Source organism: Microtus ochrogaster, linkage group LG9, assembly GCF_000317375.1.
Source record: "Microtus ochrogaster isolate Prairie Vole_2 linkage group LG9, MicOch1.0, whole genome shotgun sequence".
NCBI lineage: Eukaryota > Metazoa > Chordata > Mammalia > Rodentia > Cricetidae > Microtus > Microtus ochrogaster.
The window spans coordinates 35,977,700-36,003,346 of NC_022034.1; the positions used below are offsets into that span (position 1 = coordinate 35,977,700).

Below are 25,647 nucleotides of genomic sequence, written 5' to 3' on the forward strand. Positions count from 1 at the left end.
AGAGGAAAGAAAGAAAGAAAGAAAGAAAGAAAGAAAGAAAGAAAGAAAGAAAGAAAGAAAGAAAGAAAGAAAGAAAGAAAGATAAAGGATGCTGGGAGCAGGTGTAGGGGTAGGGGTGTTAATGTGATTCTTAAAGAAGCCTCACAGAATTAATAATTTTTTTTTAATTCTCAAGAAAACACGGATAATTTAAATATAAAAAAGGCCCTACATTAGCGATGAATAAGTAGCTCACTAAACTCACAAATTGCAAAGTGAATTTCATTACCATATTGGAAAACAGAGGAAAAGAAAGTCAAAATGTCCTCACCTATACCACTGGCTAGTTCATTTTAATATTCACAGAAGTGAAGTAGCTAGGAAGCCTATTAAATTCTTGCTCCATCCTGATAAGCAGAAAAATTTCAGAACAAATGAACAAAAGAATATCTTGAGTCTCAGTAACAGACAACATGACTCAAGAATATTGTGATTTTTTAGTCCTATATCATAACTTATAGGGATGTTGCACCCCCATACCTTCAAGTGGCCTATCATATTGATGATGACATGTTGATTAGACTGAATTAACAAGAGGTAGTAACTATTGTTTGCTTTTTGGTAACATACATGTGCATCAGAGGATGGAAGATAAAGCCAGTAAAAATTCAAGGGTCATCTACATCACTAAAATTTCTGTAGGTCCAGTGATGTGGGGCATTTAAATATTGATATTAAAGTGAAGGATAAATTGTTGCACCTGGGAATTCATACCATCAAGAAGGAATTGCTATATTTAATAGATTTACTTGGAATTTGGATGCAGAACATTCCTCATTTGTGGATGTTATTCTGATTAATAAACCCAGTGACTCTAAATGTTTCTATTTGGTAGTGTAGGCCCGGAAGAAGAGAATGCTCTGTAGTATGCCCAGATCAGACATATGATCCTGCAGACCTAATAGGATTGGAGGTACTAGTGGCAGTTAGTGATACTGTTCAGAGGGTCTAGTAGGCCTCTACAGGAGAACTATGAGGCCCTTGGATTTCATGAGCAAGCTTTTACCATATTATGAAAAGAAAAAAACTCTCTTGAATAGACAGCTCTTGACCTGCCACTTGGCCTTAGAGGAAACTAAATACGGGACAGTAAGTCACCATGTTAACACGCAATTCAAATTGTCCACTGTGAGCTCTATGTTACCTGGCTCACTAAGACATAAAGTTGGGTAAGCACAGCAGCCTCCATCATCAAATGTGTATGTATATATATATGTGTGTGTGTGTGTGTGTGTGTGTGTGTGTGTGTGTATGTCATCTGCCCTGAGGAGAATGCACAATGAGTTGCATAAAGAGTGCTCAAATATCTATTTTCCCTACAACTGTTACATGCCTTCTGTCCCCAGCCTTGCACCTATGGCTTCAAAAAATGTGTCTCACATTTACTCATTTACTGAAGAAGAAAAGATCAGAGTCCAAATTACAGATGATTCTATATATTCTGCAGGCACCAACTAGAAGCAGACACCTGAAGAATTAGAGCCCTTTCCTTAAACCTTTTTGAAAGGCATCAGTGAGGAGAATTCTAGAGACTGGACAGAACTTCAGGCAGCACACTGGGCCATATATTTTTCTTCTAAGGAAAATTGGCCTAGAGTGTGATTGTATAGTGATTCAAATTTGTAGATAATTTGGCTGTATGGCTGAGTACATGAAAGGATGTAAAGATACTTGTGTGTTGTGTAAATTCTTACCAAACAGTGACTTTCCATGATCAAGTAGTTAGGATTACTTGTTCTGTAGATAGTGGTGACCTGCATATAATTATGATTTTCCTATGAACTAAAGAGCAAAGATAATGTAGAGGCAGAGATAGAGGTTATACTTGGGCTCAAGAACATAGACTTTTACTCACCAAAGCTCAACTGAGGGATACTACAGAATGTCAAACATGTCTGTAACAAAGACTTTTACTGAGCCCCTAACATGATACTATGCCACAGGGTGAGCAGCCAGTGAAATGGTAAACAGATATTTTTTATTTGACCATTCCCATGATGGAAGAGGATGTAGTTTGTCCTTACTTAAAAAAATATTTAAAGCTAGTATGGTTTTGCATTCCTTCATGTAATGCTCCAGAGAGACTAATTTTGATGGACTGACACTTTTGCAGGTAAAGAAGGAAGTCTTGTTGAGGTGCTTGTTCAGGATGGAAGGAGAAAATATGAAATGAATAGCTTAAATAGACATACTAGTCACTAATAGGAGTCTTTCAGGTCTTTAGCTTCACCTTGGGTCTGCTGAAGCATCCAGCTTATATGACTCAGTATCTATAGGGTTCTCAGCCTCTGTAGAATGGAGATAACCAACACTGACCTACTCAATTACCATTGTGGCTGCCAGTCCAATGAATCCTGTTTTATAATATACAAATGCTATTGGTTCTGACCCTCTAGAATATCCTCCCTGCCATATTTCAGACAAGATCACTGAAAATCCTGAGTATCTATGTGAAAAAAAATGGCATTTTGAATTTTATGTTTATCTTTGCATTTCTAATTTAATGCAAATTCATCAAGCCTTATTTTATGGTGAATAAACAATGAATTCTTAGCAAGTAGATTTTCTCCCTGTGAGGAGTCAATAGAAAGTCCTTATCAGCAGGGCGGTGACAGTTCATGCCTTTAATCCTAACATTAGAGAGGCAGAGGCAGGTGGATCTCTGTGAGTTTGAGCCAGCCTGGTTGATCTACAAGAGCTAGTCCCAGAACAGGCACCGAACCTACACAGAGAAACCCTCTTTCGAAAAACAAAAGTCAAAAAAAAAAAAACAAAACAAAACAAAACAAAATAAAAACAAAAGAAAGTCTTAATCAATTTTTCTTTCTATATGAAAGAAAACATTCTTTGATGTTGGGAGAAGAGTTTTTATTTTCTCTACATTTGAAGATATTTATCTTCAAATAAAGGAAGGAAGGAAAAAGAATAGACTTTCATTGTACAACTTCAGAGAACACAATTAATGTAAAAAATAGCTGTCTTTAAATTTATTTACTTATTTATTTATTATTGGAGACAGGGCATGAATGCTGTCCAGAGTGTTTGTAAAAGCCTAAGAACAACTTGCTTGAGTGGTTTCTCTCCTTCTTCCCTGCAAATTCTGGTGATCGAATCCCAGTTACGAGGCTTTGCAGCAGACAACTCATTCTACTGTGCAATCCTAATGGACTGCTGCATCCATCCCTAGACTGTAATGATGGATTTAGCTAAGCTTATGCTGAATCAGGAGTAAAACATAGTTTGCTGTATTTTCATTATTTGCTGGATTTCATTATTGTTCTTTTAAATATCCCTTAAAAACCAAAATCCCCCATCTCTCCTTAATTGCTAATCATCATCCATGAAGTTTAATATCTCCATTAGCATCATAGGCAATGAGTATTATCTAAATGTGGAGGATGATAGGATTTTGGTTAACAGGGGAGTTGTAGTATACAGTTTCAAAAGTCCCTGATATCACACTTACATACTACAACCTAGCCTTGGAATAATAACATGTTATTTTGCTGTATTTAATGTAACCAGCCCAAAGGTCACTATCATTTTAAAGGTACCGTTTAAAAATGAGAATGACTGAATCAACAAAATGCAAAATATCTGTAGACAGAAAAGTAATATTGATATTAGATCTTTGGGTACATATGGTAGAAAAAATAGTAATGATGTTTTCTTATCAGTTATCAGATGATGTATTTATTAATTACATCCAATCTGCTAACTTTTATAGTTATATTTAGAATTATGTGCAATATAGTGTTATTATATACATAAAGTTGTCCATGTCTGAAAGTGAATTTAGATAAAGGCATGGCAGACAGGTCATGGGAATTCTATTAATCATGTTAATGAAGCTGGACCTCATCTTATGAATGGCTGGAGAAAAGAGAAGTTAAATAAAGTGTTTTTTTCAGTGCTGTGGCTTTGATGATTTACTATGACTTTAGTGAGTTTGAATACAAACATTGACATTTAAGTGAAGTCATTTGATCATGACAGTAGGTCAGATAAAAGACAATGAAGATCGAAATGTGTTGACAGTATGTTTATTAACATAAACAGGAAATTTTATAGACTGCAAACATTAAGATGGTTTAACTAACCAAGTAGTAAAAATAAGAAAACTCAAAATTGTTTTTCAAAGTATAGAGTGTTTAATGAAAGCAAGTGAGGGAGGAAAAATTAGCCAGTTTGAGTAGAGGAGGGTTGAATCCGAAGTTGTTTAATTGAACAGTCGAGAACAGAAACCTGAAATGAATAGTAAAATCCAAAATGGAGATACAATGCTAATATTTAGAATATAGGGCAGTATCTTCACATGGCTACATCATAAGTCAAGGAAAGAATATATGCTTCAGCTAATAGCAGAATCTCTGGGATACCAACAAACAGTGTGTATACAGTAAAAGTGTGCAAAGACTTCATAAATAAAGTTCAAAGACTATGAAGAGAAACTGAAGACTAATTCACATTATAAACTCCTCACAAGACACGCATAGCAGAGATAAACTGAAAGTTCCTGCTATGGACTTGAATTATTTAAGGACTAACAGATTTCATTGCTTTAGCAAGGGACTCACCATCGGCATGAGCCACAACAACAATTGCGTGCCTCTTTGAGACCTGGGACTCCCCCTGAGGTATACTGATCCTCATATACATCCTGAAAAGCCTCATTGCCTTGTCTCCCTGTATTGCTTAGACCAAAGATGCTCTTATACATCCTTCTCCCATTGGAAAGATATCTGTTATTAAAGGCTAACTTCTGAGGTCACTGCAGAGCAAATCTTTTGATGTTTTCCAAGAAAGAATACATTTTAAACTGCCATGTCACTTCTGAATTTATCTCCCTGTTAGATTTCAGACTAGAACTATAGTTTTGCTGAAAACTTTCTTCAAGTAGCAAAAATAAAGTACATCTTTCCCAATATCTTACCTTCTTAAATCTAGAATTAACCCTCATCTTTTCTTTTAATTTATTCTTAGTATTGTATCCATAGGATTATTTTGAATGGAAATGAAAATTAATTGAAAATTGTGAATTTCAAAACAGATGGTATCAAATGAGGATTTAATATTATGTATCTTCAATTAAGTATTAAAGCAAAATATTTCATGCAAGTGATAAATTAGAACATTATAGCTCACTTACTGAACTATAGTTGAATTATTCATGACTTTGAAAATTTTACAATGATCAAAAAATCAACAGTGCTCACTCTATCATATACAGTTCCAAACTCAAAATCAACTTGGAAAAAAAAACAGCCACTAATTATACTATTTAATTATGAGACATTATAAGGTGTTAAATGCTGTGGATGCCATATACATGAGAGAATAATAAATGTACTACATTTTAGAGAAAAAGAATGTGTATAGTAATTAACAAATGATAAAAATCAGTTTTAAAGCTGTTTTGTAATTTTGTTAATAATGTAAGACCCTCCCTGAGCTTGTTTAATTATTTTTTCGAGACAAAGTTTCTCTGTTGTATTGGTGCCTATCCTGGAACTAGCTCTTGTAGACCAAGCTGGCCTAGAACTCACAGAGATCTGCCTGTCTCTGCCTCCTGAGTGCTGGGATTAAAGCGTGCACCACCACTGCCCAGCTCTAAATTTATTTGTAATGGCTTTAAAAGCTATGTGTGATTCTGTTGATTTTTCATTTTCTGCCAAACTAATATGTACCACCATACTTAAAACAAAAATTGAGACAGAAGATGAATTAGCAAAAAAGTTGGCTTTAATATCTTATGTTTATTTATAAGTAGATTGTTTTCTGTCATTTGACTCCAAAAACTTAGCCAGCAAGCTCATTCCAACAAAAATAGTGGCCATGCTATAAAATCATGACATTATTAGTTGTGGACTCTGATGAGTTCCATAACTGATTATACAGTTTTGATTTCATATCATGATTTACTCTGGCTTTTACATGGTTGAATTGTAAATTGTCAATATTTGTATTTATGCCCTAATACTCAAGGTAAAATACTTCAATCCATGTAAGAATCTGATACCAGTAGCTTAATATTTGTTTTTTTTAAATCATCATCACATTCTTTTCTACAACCACTAATTACCCAGATAATATTATCTGCAATCATATTATAAAAGAAAAACATCTGCTGCTTTCTGGACACAGTGTTGGTGTCATTGTTAGCTACAGATCTGAATATATCTTGCCTTCATCTTCCATCTTGCTTTCTAATATGCATTTGTTGACAGCATGTGAAATCCTTGTATCCATGCCCAGATTAATAACTTTTTTATTGTCTAAATTCTTAGCTTTTTCATAATACCATGATATCATTCATTCTGAAACAACTGCATTTATATCACACAGTATTAATAGGCATGTCAATTTCAGAATATGATACCATATGAAGCTATGCTAATTTAGAATTCTCTCACTTATGGTAAAATTATATCAATTAAACATAATGTTATCTCTTACATAAAATGATATAAGCATGTTTGTGTATATATTATATATAATCAATTTATGTATATATTATGTATAACAGTAACATGTACATATTATGTATATCAAATAGTAACATGTATATATTATGCATATCAATTAGCAATACATTCATGGGTGTGGAACATTAATTTATGTTTACATATAATGTTAAAAAACATGCAAATAGGCGTCATGTATATTTTATTAGTTTTTATAATTTTTATGTATGTGTTCTTTTTGTACACATAATATCATGTTAGTAGAATATGTATGTAAGGGTGTATGTGTAGATTTTTGCAAGCGTGAAAATATAAAGAAGGTAAGTCATATTAAATATTCCTATGAGATACTTTTAAAGACATTGTTAGAATTACTGATTTCTCTACAAACTTCCTATTGTGTTTCTCAAAGCTAAATGTCCTATGTTAGCATTTCATGGGATATATTTGTTAATTCCATATTATTTTCACATAAAATGAACATTTTTATGTGAGACTTCTTAGTCAAATTTTAATATATGTAATACCTGCTATTTTAAAGTAGCGTGGTGTACTCAAATATCCTATGGATGACTGAAATCATATTGGGTTTAAGCAATATATTTATAAATATTTTCAAAAACTGTATTTTGAATACAATTACAAACATTAATTTATATCTCTAGAGGATCAGGACTAAGTACATTAGAGAACTAAACATAAAACGTGGTTAGTGTAGATGCTACAAGCACCATGCAAAGTTGGTTTCTGTATCAGTGAAATAGCAGAACTGGCAGGCAAAGTTCCTCTCAACACACTACACAAACTAAGTTACAAGCTTCAAGATCAATTATAGTCATATCAGGACTTTTCTGTTGTGCTTACCCTTTTTGGTTGAGGCATCTGCAATCTCTTCTTTGGATCGTTCAGCTTCTGCAAATTTAGTTATACAAAGAGTAAGCAATGGATATCAGAGTTTTCAGAATAATAACATATAGTCAGGCAAAAACACAGATAATCAAAACGTAAAATGCATATATTGTCTAGGAGAGAGAAAAGCAAGCTGTAGAGAAAGCTGAACTTCAAAACACTTTTATCACTTTTTGCTTTTTGATAAATTAACCTTATGTAAACTTCCTTTAGAGAGGTATAATTCTGTGATATCAAAATTGTATTCTTATGTAAGTAGTGCCGATAAAAAGTAGCTTATTCCACAAAAATATATTAGATTATGTGTATATAGTCACAGTTTAGGTGATTTATGAATGCTAGGGAAGAACTTGTAAAGCCCTTCTTTGTTCACTCTTTAATTGTCTAGGTGGTGAAGGATATTTGACTGAATAGCTGGTGGTGTAAGTATTATTAAGTATTAGTGGTAATATAAATGCTCAACTCAGTTGTTGCTGCAAGAAACAGTAACTATTTAAAAGACAAAACTTTTGCTCCACTGAAGTTATATGAATTATCTGGTAAGGAAAATGAGAAGGCCAAACCAAAGATATAAAATGAAATGTATTTCTAGAACATGGTTTTCCATTTCAAAGCAAAGGCAGACAAACTTTCTACAATTTTCTGGGCTGGGGGAAAGAAAATAAGATGAGATACTAAATCTTTGTAATGCTCCCCATCTCACATTATCAACATTTCATTATTTGAGTTGTTCATTATTATCATATTTTTATACTTTTGATGTTATTAACATTTGTATATTACTATCACTTGCATTATCTAACAACAAAGATCTTAATATCAGTATTTATTATAAATTTTATATTTATAATTTGATTTTAAATTTATGGCTTAGACTTTTTATAGGGTTTTAAAAGTCCCCATCCTAGAAGAACACTCATATATTTCTCCATATACTTTTGTAGTTTTAATTAAGTTTTCTCATCTGTGCTGCTGGCACTCACTCTGAGAGTCCAAGGCCACCTAACACAAACTTAAATACCAGACATGAAAAATCTCTTTTGAGTTATTAGTTAAAGTTATCTAAGATACAGCTCTTGGCCTTGGCTAATACAAGAGGTGGAAGGTGGATCTCTATTTCTGAAGACACTATGCACTTCAAAAACAGGATCCAGAGGCCCTTGAGCTAGAGCTGACTTGAATGTCCCCTCCATAAAGCCTAGCTTCTATGGTAACAGAAAGTACATGCAAGCTTCCAAATAAGAGAAGTAATCAAGAGTCCCATCCACAAGTAATACCTATGAATCACATCAATAATCAGCATGGCATGACATTCTTACAAGTGTAATAGTATCACACATACCTTGGCAGTAACCAAAGGCTCTGTAATTGGTCTTAATATCCACTCAACAAAAGGAATACCATGCCTGGTATTTTAACTCTAGCTAACTATTCTATGAAATCATGGTCACTGCGAGAGAATCTACAACCACTAATTTACTAAATCAGAATAAAACTATATGCTTTTTTTAAAAGAAATAGTCCAGTGCTATTAAAATAATTTATCCAATATCTTGGTATAAATGCCTCCAAACACATGTTCAATGATAAATGCCTAAATTCAAAATTCCCTTAATCTTTAATTCTGCATACTGTCTGTTCTCAAATAATTCTAGACTACATTAGTAGAGGAGTAAAGTTCTATAGAACAACCTCTGCTTGTTGTCTGAACATACAAAAATATGTTCAGTGGTAAAATCGGAGGGTAAAAAATAGTTCATTGTTGATATTTCAAATAAATTTATATAAGCAAATTTTCAATCTGTCTTGTCTAAGGTAAATTTTTTCTTCATAGCACAATTGACCAGAGAATAGTTTTGGATAATATGAACTAGGTGTTCTAAGCCCTCGAATTAATAGGAAAAGAATCAACTAAAGCAATGTTTACAAAGACCTTCAAAGCACTGGTGCTTGGTGTGACCATTCACAGTAAAATAGGGATGATGTCTAAATGTATTTTAGTAAGTAGTGGGAACATAATGTCCTTTTGAAATTTACCATGAATGGTAATGCATATGTTACACAATCAGTTCTCTAAAATCCCACCTGTTAACAATCATTGTCAGTCTCAGCACTATAATATCCAATGTTCAATGTAGTATATACATTCAAGTGGGTGGAGGAAGAAATGGGTGTTTGGAGGCATTTTTGGCTTGAATCCAGATGTACAAAATAATTTATATTAACTTTCAGAAACTCTAAATGTAGGTCTGTGGTGTGTGGGGGTCCTTCTGTCTGTGTGCTGCTTTTTTTTTTTTTTTGGTTAATGAATAAAGAAACTGTCTTGGCCTGTTGATAGGGCAGAACTTAGGTACTTGGGGAAGACAGAACTGAATGCTGGGAGGAAGAAGGGTAGGGTCCAAAAGAGGTGCCATGAAGCTGCCACCACCAGAGATAAACCTGCTGAAACTTTGCTGGTAGGCCACATGGTGATATACAGATTAATAGAAATAGGTTAAATTAAGATGTAAGTGTTAGTCAACAAGAGCTAATGGGCAAAGCAGTGTTTTAATTAATACAGTTTCTGTGTGGCTATTTTGGTTCTGGGCAGCTGGGACAAACAAGCAGCCTCCTCCTTACAACAGGCCTGACATTTCTGTATTTCCCAAGACACTCTTTCTACATCACCTTCACCTCACAGCATGGCAGGGACATTAAGATCCCCTTAATAGTACGTGTCATTGAAACTCGGACAGTTTCTATCTTTTGTAATGATCATAGGACCCACGAAAGCCTCTGCTTCAAACTGATAAGTGTGTCTCCTACAGTGATATTACTTAATGTTCAGGAGCTGGGTAGATGGGTTTTCCCTATTAACTCAATCTAATTTGTAGCTATGAATCCAGGGTTAAGGAAAATTAATTTTCCATGAACTTTTCTTCTCTTAATCTCATCTTTGGTTTTAAATTCAGTGTCACGATATGGAATCACATACATATCTGCTTTATGTTCATTTACCTATATATCTAATTGTCTTACATACTATTATGACTTAAAATAACACACCAGATACTCTGGTAATACCTAGAAACTTCACAACACATTATATTGTCAAGTTAAAGACTTTTCAAAAATATCCATAATTTATGCAACTTTCCCCTTAGCATTAAACTTATAGTCTACAGTAACCTTATAGTCTACAGTAGCTTAGTAAAATCTGTTATTTTATGATTTCAATACCTAAAAGGCCAATTTCAAGATAAATGTCTAATCATAATTACAATAGATAATTTTAAGAAACAAGGGCTTATGAATCATTTTAAATTAATTTAAAGTGAAGACTAATATTCAGTTTAATCCCACATGTCATAAGTGGTTGGGTACTAACACTTTTTAAATTTTATATTGGGTTTAAATCATTTGGCAAGCTAGTTTACTAGTTTTCTGCAAAAGATGCTTAGCTCTTCAAAATGTGATTGGACAGTGCTGCACAGATGGACATAATTCTAGATTTTATTCTTGTGGATGAATATTTTTATCTGTATGTTACATTTCTTCATGAGAAATGTTAATTTTCTGAGTAATTTTCAATCTAAAGTTTTCTATGAGCAATGCAAAATTATCAGTTTCACTTTCTACATTTTCTTGATTATGCATTTCCCTGGTTTAGCATACTAAACAATCTATAATACAAAGTTTCTGTTAGCCTTACATTCAGCTTTAAACTTACTGTTTTACATGAAAATATAAACAGAATTATAGGTCATAACAAAGTACTTTTTAATTTTTTTAAGATTGCATATGTGTGTGTGTGTGTGTGTTCGTGATTTTGAACGCCCATTGATATTACGAGAGGACATTAGATGATCCGGAACTGGAGTTATAGATAATTGTGAACCAAGATGGGTGTTGGGAACTGATCTCAAGAACTCAAGTCTTCTGTAAGTGCACCAAGTATTTTCCACTGTTGAGTCATTTCTCTAACCCTGAGCTACTCTTTTTCAATATCTCTAACGTTTTAATGTCTTTGCGAACAAATGAAATTGCAATATTCTATTTTTTAAAAGACATCAAACTACCAAATATTTCAATTATTCTGTGATATATCTGTCAATCATATACTGTTTTAAAAAATAAAACATTAAATAAAATAAAGGGCTTCTTTATATGTCAGTACCAGGATCAATGTTTATTCACCTTCAACTTAAAATAAAAATATAAATTCATTCTATAGTGTATGCAGCATATATTCTATTATTAATCTTATAGATAAAGCATAAGGAAGTTAGTATTTTTCCTAAAAGCAAATGCCTCATATTGCACTTAATATCAATTAATAACAGTATTGAAATAACTACTTTATCAAACTAAAATATAATAAGCAACAAACAAGCATTTCTCCTTAAGAATGTTTCAAGATCTGCAACTGATGCATCTGTCATACGTTTTCAGAATAATTTCCAAATATGAGGATATAAACATTAAGAAAAGTGAAACTCTACAAAAGAAATCTTAATAAAATTTTAGGAAGGCTATATTCCATTGAAATGTCAACTATCATGGTAGACAAAGTACATTGCTAAGAAGCTTGATCAAGGTACTAATAGTTAGGATCTTTGAATAGTTAATTCGGAAATGTGTAAAATAATGGAACCGTTGTTATCTCTATGGGATGCAAAAACAGATGTGACAGAATACGGAACTATGGTCTAAATTACTGAAAACTCACAAAACTGATGCTCACTGACAAATTTTCATTAGGACAAACACAAAGAAAGCCAGCTGCGTTATCTTGCACATTATTTCACCATAACAATTAATCATATAGAAACATGGACAAGTGGGACACAAAAAAGTGTTAACAAGGTCTACAGAAGAAAATGCAGGTGAGTAATTCACATACTTGCTTTCCCAGGTTTTTCACTTGGAGCTGCAATGAGAAGAAAAAAAAAGCAGTTTTCATTAATTAGTAGCTTTTTTTTTACTTTAAATAACTTTGAGATATAGTTGTTTGGGAGATAGCAAGTATAACACTGAAAAAAATAGATCTGAGGAGAAAATGCAGCTTTGTAGTTTTCTTTGTGGTCCTCTAAAATGAATTTCAAAGTCCAAAGATTTGGGAAGCTGTAGAAAGTGAGTTCATACCACCTTCAGTATTTGCTTGTGCTGTATTTACTCTACTTTCAAAAATTATCAAACAGCCTGATTGCTTCCATGTTTAGACAAATATATGTTCCCAAATCTATAAGACTGTCCCAAAGAACATAAATTATTTTTTTAAAAAATTATCCAGTAATTCTACTTTCTTTTAAAATTTATTTTATTTATTTCACATCCTAACCAGTTTCTCCTTCCTCCTCTCCTTCCATCTTCCCTCCTCTGAGTCCTCTCCCTCAATTCACTCCTCTTTCTGTTCAGAAAGTATCGAGGGCATCAACAAAGCATGACATATAAAGTTGCAGTAAGACTAAGTACCACCCCTTGTATTAAGGCTGGGCAAGGCAATCACTATGAGGAATAGGTTTCCAAGAGCCAGCCAAAGCATTAGGAACAACCCCTGCTACCATTGTTAGGAGCTCCTCAAGCAGAACAAGCTACACAACTGTCACATATATGTAGAGGGCTAGCTTGGTCCCATGCAGGCTCCCTGGTTGTTGGTTCAGACTGTGAGTTCCTATGAACCCAGGTTAGTTGTTTCTGTGGGTTTTCTTGTGATGTCCTTGACACTTCTGGCTTCCTCACTTCAACAGGATTCCCTGAGCTCCACCTAATGTTTGTCTGGGGATCTCTGCATCTGTTTCCATCAGTTACTGAATGAAAGCGCTCTGGTGATGCTTGGGATAGTCACCAATCTGATCAATGGAGAGGGTCAGTTCAGGCATTGTTAGGAGTCTTAGCTAGAGTAATCCTTGTAAATTCATGGGAGTTTCCCACTTTCTTAAAAAAAATGTTTAATTAACCAGGCATGGTGTTGTACACCTTTAGTCCCAGGACTGGGGAGACAAAGGCAGGAGCATCTCTGTGAGTCTGAGGCCAGCCTTATATACATAGTGAGTTTTAGGACAGAAAGAATTACATAGAAAGGCTTTGTCTCTAAAATTAAAGCAAAACCAAATGAAAATGCTTGAGTATTAGTAAGTTGGTGCATTGCACCCACACCATCAGATGTGCATACAGTGACCGCAGACTATTGTAGTTAGTGATAATACATAGGAATAATACTGATCCGTCAAAATTGCTCATATCAATTCTTGTGTATAATTCTGCATATTTTCCTTAATTTATGCTCTATCTTTGTCTACCATATATATGTATAAATATGAGCATGTATTCATTATTACTGTGGGAATGCACTCCTGAATAAATAGGCACCAATCTATAATGCAGACAAAGCATCACTTTTCTGAGTGGTAGCAATTTGACTGTTATTGTGAAATAATGAAACATGCTATTATTTCATCTCTTAAATTACGTGTCTGAAAATTATTCAGTTTTTATACTTTATAGCCAATTATTACTCTATTTCATTTTCATCTCCTCAACTAATAAACTGTTATAAAGTGTCCATTGTGTATCTGGAATTATAAAAGTCATTTTTGAGAATAAAAAGCTAAATCCCATCTGTATCCTCTGTCTTCTGATGCTTTAAAGCCCAGAAAACAAAAGGGAATTAAATCAGCATATTAAAAACTATGATAACCATAAGAAAAAAAACTGCTATTGAAGTTGAAAAGATGTCCAAGCAGACTTTGTTCATATCAGGAGGTATTACAAAGTTGGCCAAAGAATAAGAAACGTAGGTTTGAATACTTATAGCAAGATATGCTAGGCTTTAGCTGTATTCTCTTGGCTAGTGACGTAATGTTAAATGAATGTTGTTTCCTTTTAAATACAATGAAATCTGATAGGAGCAGCAGAGAGAATAATTAAGGAAATGTTCGCTTGCATACATGCACACCCTCTGCACATACACACATCTTCACACCCACACTCTCCAAAAGTCATTGCCTGCACAAACGTGTACACTCACATCTTGTATACACACATCTTCATATGTCCTGTACACATTTGCGTGAGAGCACACACACACACACACGCAGAGAGACTGTGTACAAAAGCCTCAGTTACATTCTTTGAATAGTAAAATAAAGTAAATAACTTTAAATAATAAAATAAAAACTACCAAGAAAAAGCTATAGGTAGCGTTTAAGGCAAGGTCAACTGAAAGTATTTAAGTATTTCAGAAATTATCAACTGGAATAATTTATTTGAACTGGTTAAATTTTAGAAAACCTTAAGAAAATGATTTTGTGTCCACATTATCTGTACTTTTAATTTCAGTTGTTTTATTTGTCTGGTTGACTGGTTCTAATTTTCTAATCTTAGGATGTTGCTATACTGAGAGAAACACTCCAGAGCAGTCCAAAATGTTGTTAATCAACACTATGAATAGGAGAGAACATTTTCAGGAGTTGATAATCTTGTGCTTCAAAAGTAAAACAATGTGAGGAGAGCATTCACAGAACTGTTTTATTCTTGCCTTCTCTTGTCTGCTTTAATCGTAAGTGTATCTAGAAACCAGTGTTGGTGATTGTCGTTGCTGATCATCAGCTTCCTGGACTCGAGACCCACTGAGGAAATAATTGTCTGGGCATGTGAGTGAGGGGTTATCTAAACCAGATGAGTTGAAGAGGGAAACCCATGGTAATCATGGGCACCCACGAGCTGTGGTCCTGAGCTAGACCCAGCGGTCATTATTCTCTCCATGCAGACTGTGAATACGATGTAACTTAGTGCATTGAGCTCTCCTATGTCCTGATGGATTATACCCTTGTACTCTGAGATAAATAAACCCTTCATCACAGGTAACTTAGTGCATTGAGCTCTCCTATGTCCTGATGGATTATACCCTTGTACTCTAAGATAAATAAACCCTTCATCACAGGTTGCTTTTGCTGGGTGATTTTTCCAACAATAGTGTTTCTCAAATATTGCCCAAATGGATGAAAGGTGATCTTACTAAGATGTAGATTCTGACTTACTTGGTCTGAGGGGAGACTAGATATTCATACTAGCAACCTGTTGGGGGACCTGATACTGCTAGTTCATAGACACTATTTTAGCAAAAAAGGAAGAACACAGTATTCAATTTACATCCTCTCAAACTGTACTGATATTGATTCTGTCAAGACCTTAGAAAACAGACAATGAGATGACAGATTTCCTGCCTTAATCTGGTATTGCCTTTATAATCCCAATTCAGGCTTGACATGGGTAAAATTGATTGAGCTACTCCAATCTCACTCACCTGGAGATTCCAATTTTGGTGACTTTGCTGTGTGAAATAAGAAAAGAAGGGGAAAATCACTGATCTGTGATAATCCATTAAATTTCAGTTTTCAAGTACCAAATAAATAATTTAAAAAAGCAGAAAAACATTAAAATAATTACCTGGTTCTGTGGGCTTTTCTTTCTTTTCCTGTTCTAAAACATATTACCATTGTTAATATTATTATTCTTTTATATTTTCTAAATAAGATTAGTAATGTAAACAAACATACATTGCTAATGTTAGACCACAGAAACTCATGAATGTCACAAAATGATTAATATCTCACCCTCAGTATAGCGCTTTATCCCTTGTTCATTGAGCATGTTCCCCTAGCATTGCACTGAAATATTCTAAATATTAAGGAAGTTTTTCTGAAGTATTACAAGAAAAATAATATAGATTTTTAAAGAATGCAACATATTAAGCTTGCTCTTATTTTATATTAACATGAATTAAAGTTTGGATACAAAGTAAGCACAGAGTATAATTATAGTTGATTTAAAATAAATTATAGGAAGTTGAAACTGGGTCCATTTTATATGGACTGCTTCTGCCAAGTATTTTCTTAGCTATGTATTTAGTGACAATAAGAACTTTGATGAGAAAATTTAAGCACTAAGATAAAGGAAGAAGGCCAGTGGAAACAAACACACTTGCCAGGGTGTACAAAGCCTGTTACACTAGGATCCTCGTTAGGTGGCACTTCCTTCAGAGATGCCCGCCCCCATCACATTAGATGATGAAAAGGCATGATTCGCGCCTCAAGCTGACACTGACCTATTAATAAGGACTATTTTTCTGTTGCTTATTTTCCTATTCTAATTTAAAGATTCTCAAGTGATGATAACATATAGGCATGGTAAAGCAAAGCAAGACAGAGATTTCAATCTGAAAGATAGGAAGATATTTGCATTGAAAGAGTTCTATAAACCGAATTCTAGGATGAAAGAGTGCCCAATGGTTTTCTCTGACCAATGCATCAAACTCACCCTGTACAATTTTATTCTCCAAGCCTGTATTGATGTATGTGGTTTAGGCAACTTATTCTGCTCTGACACAGTAGCTAGCAGTAAAGTAAATAAAACAAGTGGTTTGACCAAGTGCTGAGAGCACAAACAAAATTGAGTGGCTTAGCTAAAACCAAACATACTAAAGTCCAAATGACAGTTAACTGGGAGTGATGTTAATTTTTAGTTTCTTTAAACATATGTTCATTTTTATTTTGTATTTAAGTGCTTTGTTAATATGTGTACATGCATACCGTGTGTTATATATGAAAAGGGGCCTTGGATCCCCTGGAACCAGAGGTACAGATAGTTGAAAGGCACCATGTGGGTGATGGGAACCAGACCTTGGTCCTCTGAAAAAGCATTAAGTGTTCTTAATCAATAAGTCATCTTTCCAGGTCCTGGGTGTATGGTTTAACTAACAGTTGAATAATTAACTGAAATATTTAAAGATGTTTATAATAATAAAGTGATGACAACAAAGAATTACTGAAAGTGAATTTCAGCTTTTGTCAAACTCAAACACTGGCTATGTATGATATCCAAAGACGAAATAAAAAGCTTTCCTCTCTTTATATATATAAAATCCTATTACATACACATATATATTTTTTATATAATGTCAATATATAGGATTTTATAAAATGTCGATATACTTCCTATCCTGCTTTTCTCATCATGGGTTAATTTTAGCCTGTAAGTAGAAATATCTTCTAATTTATGAATAATTTGAAACTAAATATGAGATTATAAGTTATAATTGAGTACAGAAAACTTAAATACAAAAATATTAGATTGAACAAATTAAAAGATTCAATAATAGTAACAAAAATGAAGTCTACTCAATAAAGCAGAAACAATAGGTGAATTCGTAAGTGACTAATAATTGTTTTTAAGGATATAATTTCTCCTCCAAATTACTGCAGAACAACAATCTACAACCTTTCTTGCAAGGGAAGAAGTTGGATGATAAATGAATATCTGAGAAGGAAAGTTTATTTATAAAATACATTAGTGTCTTGAAGATTGCCAAGGAGATGCAATAAGTCTGGAAAAACTTTAAATCCCATAAACGCAACAAAGTAAAGGCTTTAAAGATTATATATATATATACTATATATGTGTGTGTATACATTTTTAAACATGCAAACAATTGTTAATGACTTAAGAATTGGATCTCTAATAACTTTATTCCAATGAGTTTATAATTCTTGTATGATAATGAATATTAACATGGCAAAATATTTGTAAATAACAAGAAGAAAGGTAATAGAAAAGATCTGGAAAATGACAGCTACTGAGTGTTTTCTAAGAACAAAGCATTGACTAGATCACAATACTAAGTATACCATATATGTGTGTACACATATATAATTTTTAATAAAAAAATTATGATCTTTATTGAGTCAATCAACAGGCATGCCAGGCTTAGTAGACTTTTCATGGGAGACCTTACTCTCACGGAGGAATGAGCAGAGGTGATGAGGGAGTTAGGGAGGAGCAGGAGGAGGGGAAGGATGTAGGGGGAACTGTGGTTGGTACAAAAATGAACCACATTTTCAAATCCTTGACTGCCTCCATGTTCACGCAGGTGCAATGGTTTATGTTATGTTTTCTGAATCCTTGGACCAGATCTCATAGCAGCTATCTACACTCATCTATCCAGGCCTCTACAGATAAATTACTCCCTCTGGCAGGTTTGTGGCATAATTTCATGTTTCTTTCCACAGGACATGTCAGATAAGTTTTCATGACATAGTGTTTCAGTGTCCTTATTTTCAGTACAACCAAAACATGCATGATTTTTTAAGTTGATATATATCTTAAAGCAGAATTTTAAATGTCAACAGAATCCTATCTCTATATTTCAGAAGTATGTAACTTTAATGGCTGAGTTTATTGTCCCTTAGTTTATATTTGTTAAATATATCTTAGTTTTGCAAAACACAAACCTGGAGGCATATAGCTTTACTGAAGTGTTGGCAAGCAATTTCAATAGTGTGTTGAATAATTGTAGAAGATCCTTAAGAAATAGATCCCTAGAATTTTATTGCAATGGTCTTACAATGCTGATAGTAGGTGGAATGTGAACAAGCCAAGGTATTTATAGATTACAAAAAGATAATATGGAAGAGTCTTGAAACCAGCACTCACTGTTTTCTAAGATTGGAGGCAGGAATAGATGACAACATTAAGCTTATACAAGCGTTATATTATGGGCATCAATGGATTGCGGTTATGGTAGGAAATTAAAAATTTGAATTAACTACCCACATGAGTGAGAATTATTGTTATAGTTTCTGTGCTACTATAACCTCCTTTTTACATATACTCCAGTATGCCGAAAACCAATAAATAATGTAAAGCCACTAAAATAAACAAATCAAAATAAAAATAGAGTCCACATGCATTAAACACAGAAATTTGAAACATAAATATATCAGTACCAGCAGGGTGATTATATATAGCAGAAGCAACATATTTATACAGGCGTTGCATGCATTTCCTTACTTTTCCCCTTGGATTGTTCTGTAGAAAGAAAAAGAAGCAGGGAACAATTGCTCTTAAAAGATTTTGAGATATGTTTGCCACAAAACAATGGCTAGAGTGCCTCTCCCCAACCCACCTCCCCGTGACTTTTCCTTTTAAATTTCACAGGGAATCTTGCTTCGAGGTTTCACTAATTATCCCAGGTAGATCTATAAGTTGATTGACAGAAACAAAAGAGGTTTTGAATTATTCTGCTTAATGACCTGAATGTTTTATACCCGGTAGTCTTAATACACATACATAAACACCTTATACATACATAATTACGGAAGACAGAGGATGCATTTGCCAAATAGATCATGATTGTAGTCAAGACAAAGAATGTATACTTCAATTCCAAACAGATGACACTATGTCGAAATGATATTGAACTTATTAAATTTGTGTATTTGATATGTAACATTGTTAAGAGTCATAAAATAATCGTATCTTTGAAATAGTTCATGATAGGCAAATATGAACAATTATTGGTGTTTTGTGTTTACTAGAGCTTGAGCATGGAGTCTTATGCACGATAAACAAGTGTGATGTCCCTGAGTTACAGCTCTGGATCTCTTATTTTTGTCACTGTTAAATACTTCTAGTGGCAATATTGTCAGAGAGCTCTGTTTGTCTTACTTTCTCCCTTGCTCTTTTCTCTATCTTCTCCCTCTTTCTCTTTTATATACAGGATTTTCTTCTAGACGTGTCTTTTAGTGATAAAATGCTATTTGCAGGCTCATCAAGTACCACGTACTAACCCCCCTGTTCACACACACCCAAAAAGAAAGTATTTCTTATACCTTCTGGAGTTCTTTTCAATTTCTTGGAATCTGAAAATGCAAAGATAAATTATTGATACTGTAGATATGATTAAACTAACAACTGACTGGTTAACAATAAAATTTCCATAACCTCAGAATTATTTTAAATTAGTTAATAGGATGACTACTTTTAAAATTATTTAAGAATAAATTGCCCTTCTTTCCAAAGGATGAACATTATAAGTCAAGAGGTTCTTTCTGAAGCATAGAGCATAGACAGGTATATAAACCAAAATATCTACATCTAATTTTCATTGATACTTAGGTTGTGGTTAGAGTATTTATTAACTTTGTAATAAAAAGTCAGTGTTTCTAAATATGAATAAGGGTCCATAAAATTAGCTTTTAGTTTCTCATTTGTTCTGTCTATGGTGGTCCATGTGAAATTTCTCATACATTTTTCAGTAGTCAACACATACCTAGTACATATTCAATGAAAATGAGTGGATTGATATTGCTTGTTAGTTACTTAGCAAATTATTATTAGGCAGGAGAGAATAGGCAGAACTTTCAAAGAAAGAGAGAAACTTGCGGTTAAAATCTAGGAGCACAGGAGGTGCCACGGAGACACTGTATGTTAGAACATATAGTGCAGAATAGAGAAACTGAGCCATGCCACGGAGACACTGTATGTTAGAACATATAGTACAGAATAGAGAAACTGAGCCACAGGCAGAATGCAGATGAATCGAAATAGGTTAATTTGGTCAGGCAGTAGTGCTGCATTCCTTCAACTCCAGCACTGGAGAGGCAGAGACAGGTGGATCTCTGTGAATTTGAGGCCACCCTCGCCTACAAAACAACAACACGAAAAGGTTAATTTAAGTTAAAAGAGCTAATGGGACAAGCCTATGCTAATGACCAAGCTTTCATACTCAATACGCAGTCTAGCAGTCTCAGTTTTGTTATGTGAATCGGTGGTCCTAAAAGAAAGTCAAACAACTTTAGAAAAAAACTCATAAAAATATAATACCCAATCATCGTCATTACTTGACTAATATGTTGGGAAAAAATGGCTGCTTATACATTGTTCTTATGACTTTTATATTTAAGAGTTTAGACATTACTTATTTATTCAGAGAATGCTTATTTGTTGAGCACTGTGTCAACAACATAGCATCATTAATTGGGTTGAGGATTCAGTTTAATACTAGAGTGTTTGCCTAGCAAACCCTGGGTTTAATCCTAATTTCTGAGAAAAAAAAAGAATTAAGCCTTACATGGATAAAAGTAAATTGGATATAGCCTTTTCTGTCAATAGACTCAATCAATTTAAACGAAGGAAAAATAAATATAAGCAGCATGGAGCATACGAGGACAAGAAACCCATAGTGGTAGAGCAATGCCAGCAGACTTCAGTGGCAGATTATAGTTCAGTATTTATTTATTTTTTTTATGGCAGGGTTTCTCTGTAGCTTTTGAGCCTGTCCTAAAGTAGCTCTTGTAGACCAGGATGGCCTCAAACTCACAGAGATCTTCCTGCCCCTGCCTTCCAAGTGCTGGGATTAAAGGAGTGTGCCACCACTTCCCAGCTAGTTCGGTATTCTTAAGTGAGAGGATCAAACTTCTCACAAAAAGGAGCTATCACTGGAGCCTTAAACCAATTACATGTTCTGTTCATAGGAGGAAACAGAACAGTAAGGTCTGCTCATATAGCAAAAATACCAGAGTCATGACATTATTATATATGCAATATTGAAAGCAACTTTGCCTAAAGTAATAAAGGAAGAGCAGGAGTTAGCATGTAGGGTGACATCCTTATCCTAGCATCCTAGTAGCTTTGCACATAGCCACTAGCTATGCAAGCTAAAGTGCCAACTCCACTGACTTGAATCTTAATAGGATCCCTAGTAGTCCTATTAAAACATAGCCTTGTGGAAGACTTTTGACCAGCTGATGGGACTAATCCTCCCAAGACCCCTTCATCTCTCCCATGTGACTCTGAAGGCATTTTCTCACCTCCACCTCAGTCTTCCGCCATGGATGCAAGGAAGCAAACATTAGTTCACCAAATTGCATCATCATGGGAAGAACTGGCTTCTGTGGAAGTGATTCAAACTTGTTTGTTGACATTAATATCTCATTTTGTTTTCATGAGGGAGAAGGACAGCATGAGGCAGGCACCCTCAGCTAGTTTTAATATTTTATATCTATGAAAGTAATATATTGTGTTAGTCCCAAAGGACTTCCCATGCCTGACCTCTCGAATTATTTGATCTGTGGTCTTGGGCTGCCAAGTTGTATGCCTGACAGCAAGTATGAAAAGCAAGGGTGAAAGTGTGTTGCGGGAGGTCCTTTCGCTCCTCCAGCCTATAGCCGCTGAGATACCAGCCCATTGGGGCGTGGTCTCTCTCCCTTTAAAAAAGCGGCCACTTCCTTCTCTCCCCCCTTCACTTCCTGCTCGGCCGGCGACTAGACTCCCTTCCTGGTTGTACAGAGGGCTGACGGTGATCTGTAAGTTTTTTCCCCTTTAAATAAATACTACCCTATTAATCATAATCCCAAACTGCTGTGGCATTGTTTGTGACTTACGCCTTCAAAAGTGGACTTGAGAACTTTAATTTCAGTTTAAGATTGGAGGTTTCCATTCTACAGTCACAGTGGAGTCAGTCAGTATTTTAGACAGCTAATGATTTAAACGTTTTAATTAACACAGTTTAATATTGTAGAATGAAAAACTAGTATGGGCAGGATATTTATTTCTGTCACAGTCTCAAATATTTTCCCTTCAGGATTCCGTTCAATGGCTAACAAGCGCTAAGGACCACAAACGGCTTCTATTTATTTTAATTGGTGTTGATAGCTTGAAAAGTAAGCTGAGAACGTTTCAAACATACTTATAAATTATTAGCAACAATAAATCTGTTACAATGAACATTGATATCACACTTTATGGCATATATAATTCTTTTGACAAAAAAAATTGTGAGATGAATGACTATACATTCTATGCTTCTGTGAATCTTGTTAACATCTGACCTATGAGATGACAGTTGGATTGGTATTTCTGCTTAGCCATTTAATCTCTTTCAAAGTCAGACATCCTTCAGCTTCAGGAAAATTTAAGTAAACATTCATGTGAGGAGAAAGAAGAATACAAAATGCATTTTAAATTTTTAGAACGCTGTTTTTTTTCCTGCTGGGGGAATATGGAAAAGGTCTCAGGGATTCTCTGAAGTCACTGAACACTATAAAATTGTCTGCTCTTTAGGGGTGATCAATCACCCTAGTTGACCTGAGAGCATATGAGATCACAGTGACATGCAAGCAGCAACGACATGGCTGAAGGCTGTATTTCAGATTACAGTTTTCATTTCATTTTTTAGGAAGAATAAAGCAATGGAGAGGTCAATGAGCCTGAAGTATATGAAAGACTAAATGTCAGGGTCCAGTGGAAAACTGCAACTTAGTTCAGTAGAGTTTTGGAGTCTTATATTAAAAGTGTTTTGCTTTTTTTCAACAGTTGAATTTCGATGGGAAAAATTTCAAGCTACTCACATAGGGATTTGGAGAATTTCTCAAGAAAACTGATTTGAGGTATATTAGTAAAGCAAAAGCAAAACTAGAAAATGTCCTGGAGGCATAACAATGGGTTAGGGGCAATCATTCAGCTCAAATATATGAAACTATAATGTGATTATTGCTTTATTGCTTCATATACCATGGTTTTCTTAATATTTTTGTTCTATAGTTTCTGAATTTCTGAATAAAAATCAGTTTAGCATAATTAACTCACAGAAACACCAAAGTTTAATTTGTTTTCATGACTATCTCAAAAACAGTTATTAATATTACTCCTTTACCCAAATTAGAATATAAATTGATTTTACTACTAAAACACTAAAGCAGGAAAATAGACAAGCAGACATTTCTGAGGTTTTACACTGTATACAACTGTGCTGGGAACTTACAACCTCTTTGTTCTTATGACATCTCTGATGACTTTCCAAAGTGTTTAAGAAGGGAACATACATGGTATCATTTGGAAGAACAGTGTGAAAAGATTTACTGCATTTATATAGAGAATTCATACATATTGAAATGGCAGAGGAAACACAGTGATATGTCCTATTTGTCTATCATAATAGTGTGAGTGTGAGTCTTCCTAAAATAACAAGCAAGGCTTTGTTTTGTTTCCTTTTACATGCATATTAACTCTTTGCTTTCTGTTTCATAGAAGCAAATTGTGAACTTCACCAGAATGTGATTACATAAAATCCTAATAAAATTAAGTATAAAATATAACCTTTTTCCCTAATATTCTCTGATCAGATGAACACTAATGAGAATATAGATGTCATTCCCACATTACAAGTGTTTTCTTATATCTGTATGCTATTTTTGCAATAAAAATGAGCCTAGATTAATTAGCCATGGTGGAACATGTTGCAAATGTGTGAACGTGCACTGGAAACATCTCCCAAAAGAGGATGATGGGAACTAGATCAGTCTTCTCTCTCCCATGCTTCATTAACCATAGCTAGACTTCATTATGTCTATAGACCTCTGCTGGCTTGTGCGCTCTCTCTCTCTCTCTCTCTCTCTCTCTCTCTCTCTCTCTCTCTCTCTCTACTTTACTTTAGAATTATTGTTATTGTAAATATCTTCTCAACTTTTTTGACATATGAACCCCCTAAACCATTTATATTGTAATCATTATTATTAAAAAAAAAGTTAGCACTCTTGGAAGAGAAGTCTGAGTCTGGTATGTGGTCATCAGGAGAAACGTGGCCTAATCATCGTGATCACTCATAGTTTAGTATCTTCCAGAATTGTTGTCTGATTCACCACAACACACACTATCTTCCAGTCTTTTTATTTTTGTGAAGTTGTATTCTCTATCCTTATGTTACTTTACTCTCATCACAACAGTATTGGATGAAATGTTTGCCTTAATAATTCATCCATTATAATTTGTTTAAAGAGGCATGTTTACTCTATGTTGCCCCAATGTAAATGGGTGTGGAAGTGGTAGATAAGGATTGACTATAATTTATATTGACTTTAGAAGAAGATTGTTAAGTCAGGGTTTTTCTGTATGATCAATGTAAAAGGACTCAAGGAGAAAGGGTTCTGCATTTTACAAATCAACAGAACTTTATCAAGTTTCCAACAGAGTAAGAGGACTACGATTTGGACAGACTATAATTTATACTTTGTCTTGAGAAAAGTCATGTTGAAACTGTTTTAAGAGTGGAGCTCATCCCTTGGGCGAGCAGAAATACAAAGGGCACATTTGTGCAAAATGCAGGTGCTTAATATTTCCAGTAATCCAATAGGAATGTGGGAAAAAGAGCAGGCACACCCAGTTTGAATATTGGTAAATTGTTCGAGCAAATGGTACAGTGGGATTTTATGTAAAACATGAAAACATACCTTCTTTCTTTTCATCCTTTTTAGCAGCTGCTGAAATAATGAAAAGCAAACATTGTTAAAATATTATCTGACCATTCCTTAGAATATACCTCATAAAATAAATATGCATCCTAGGTACTCATAAATTTAGTCATAGCACACGAACTACTAAGCCCACCAAAAACTGCATAGCTATAACTATATAAATA

General features: G+C 34.2%; 1 protein-coding gene across 1 annotated transcript in view; it reads right to left on the reverse strand.

Annotated features, from left to right (window-relative positions):
• The window catches only part of LOC106144243 (triadin-like), a 130,842-nt gene extending 114,796 nt beyond the window's left edge, over window positions 1-16,046 (reverse strand). The window contains exon 1 of the mRNA XM_026787355.1: window positions 16,010-16,046. Coding sequence (XP_026643156.1) covers window positions 16,010-16,046 — 37 coding nt within the window. The remainder of the gene's footprint in view (window positions 1-16,009) is intronic.
• Between the last annotated feature and the right edge of the window lie 9,601 nt (window positions 16,047-25,647).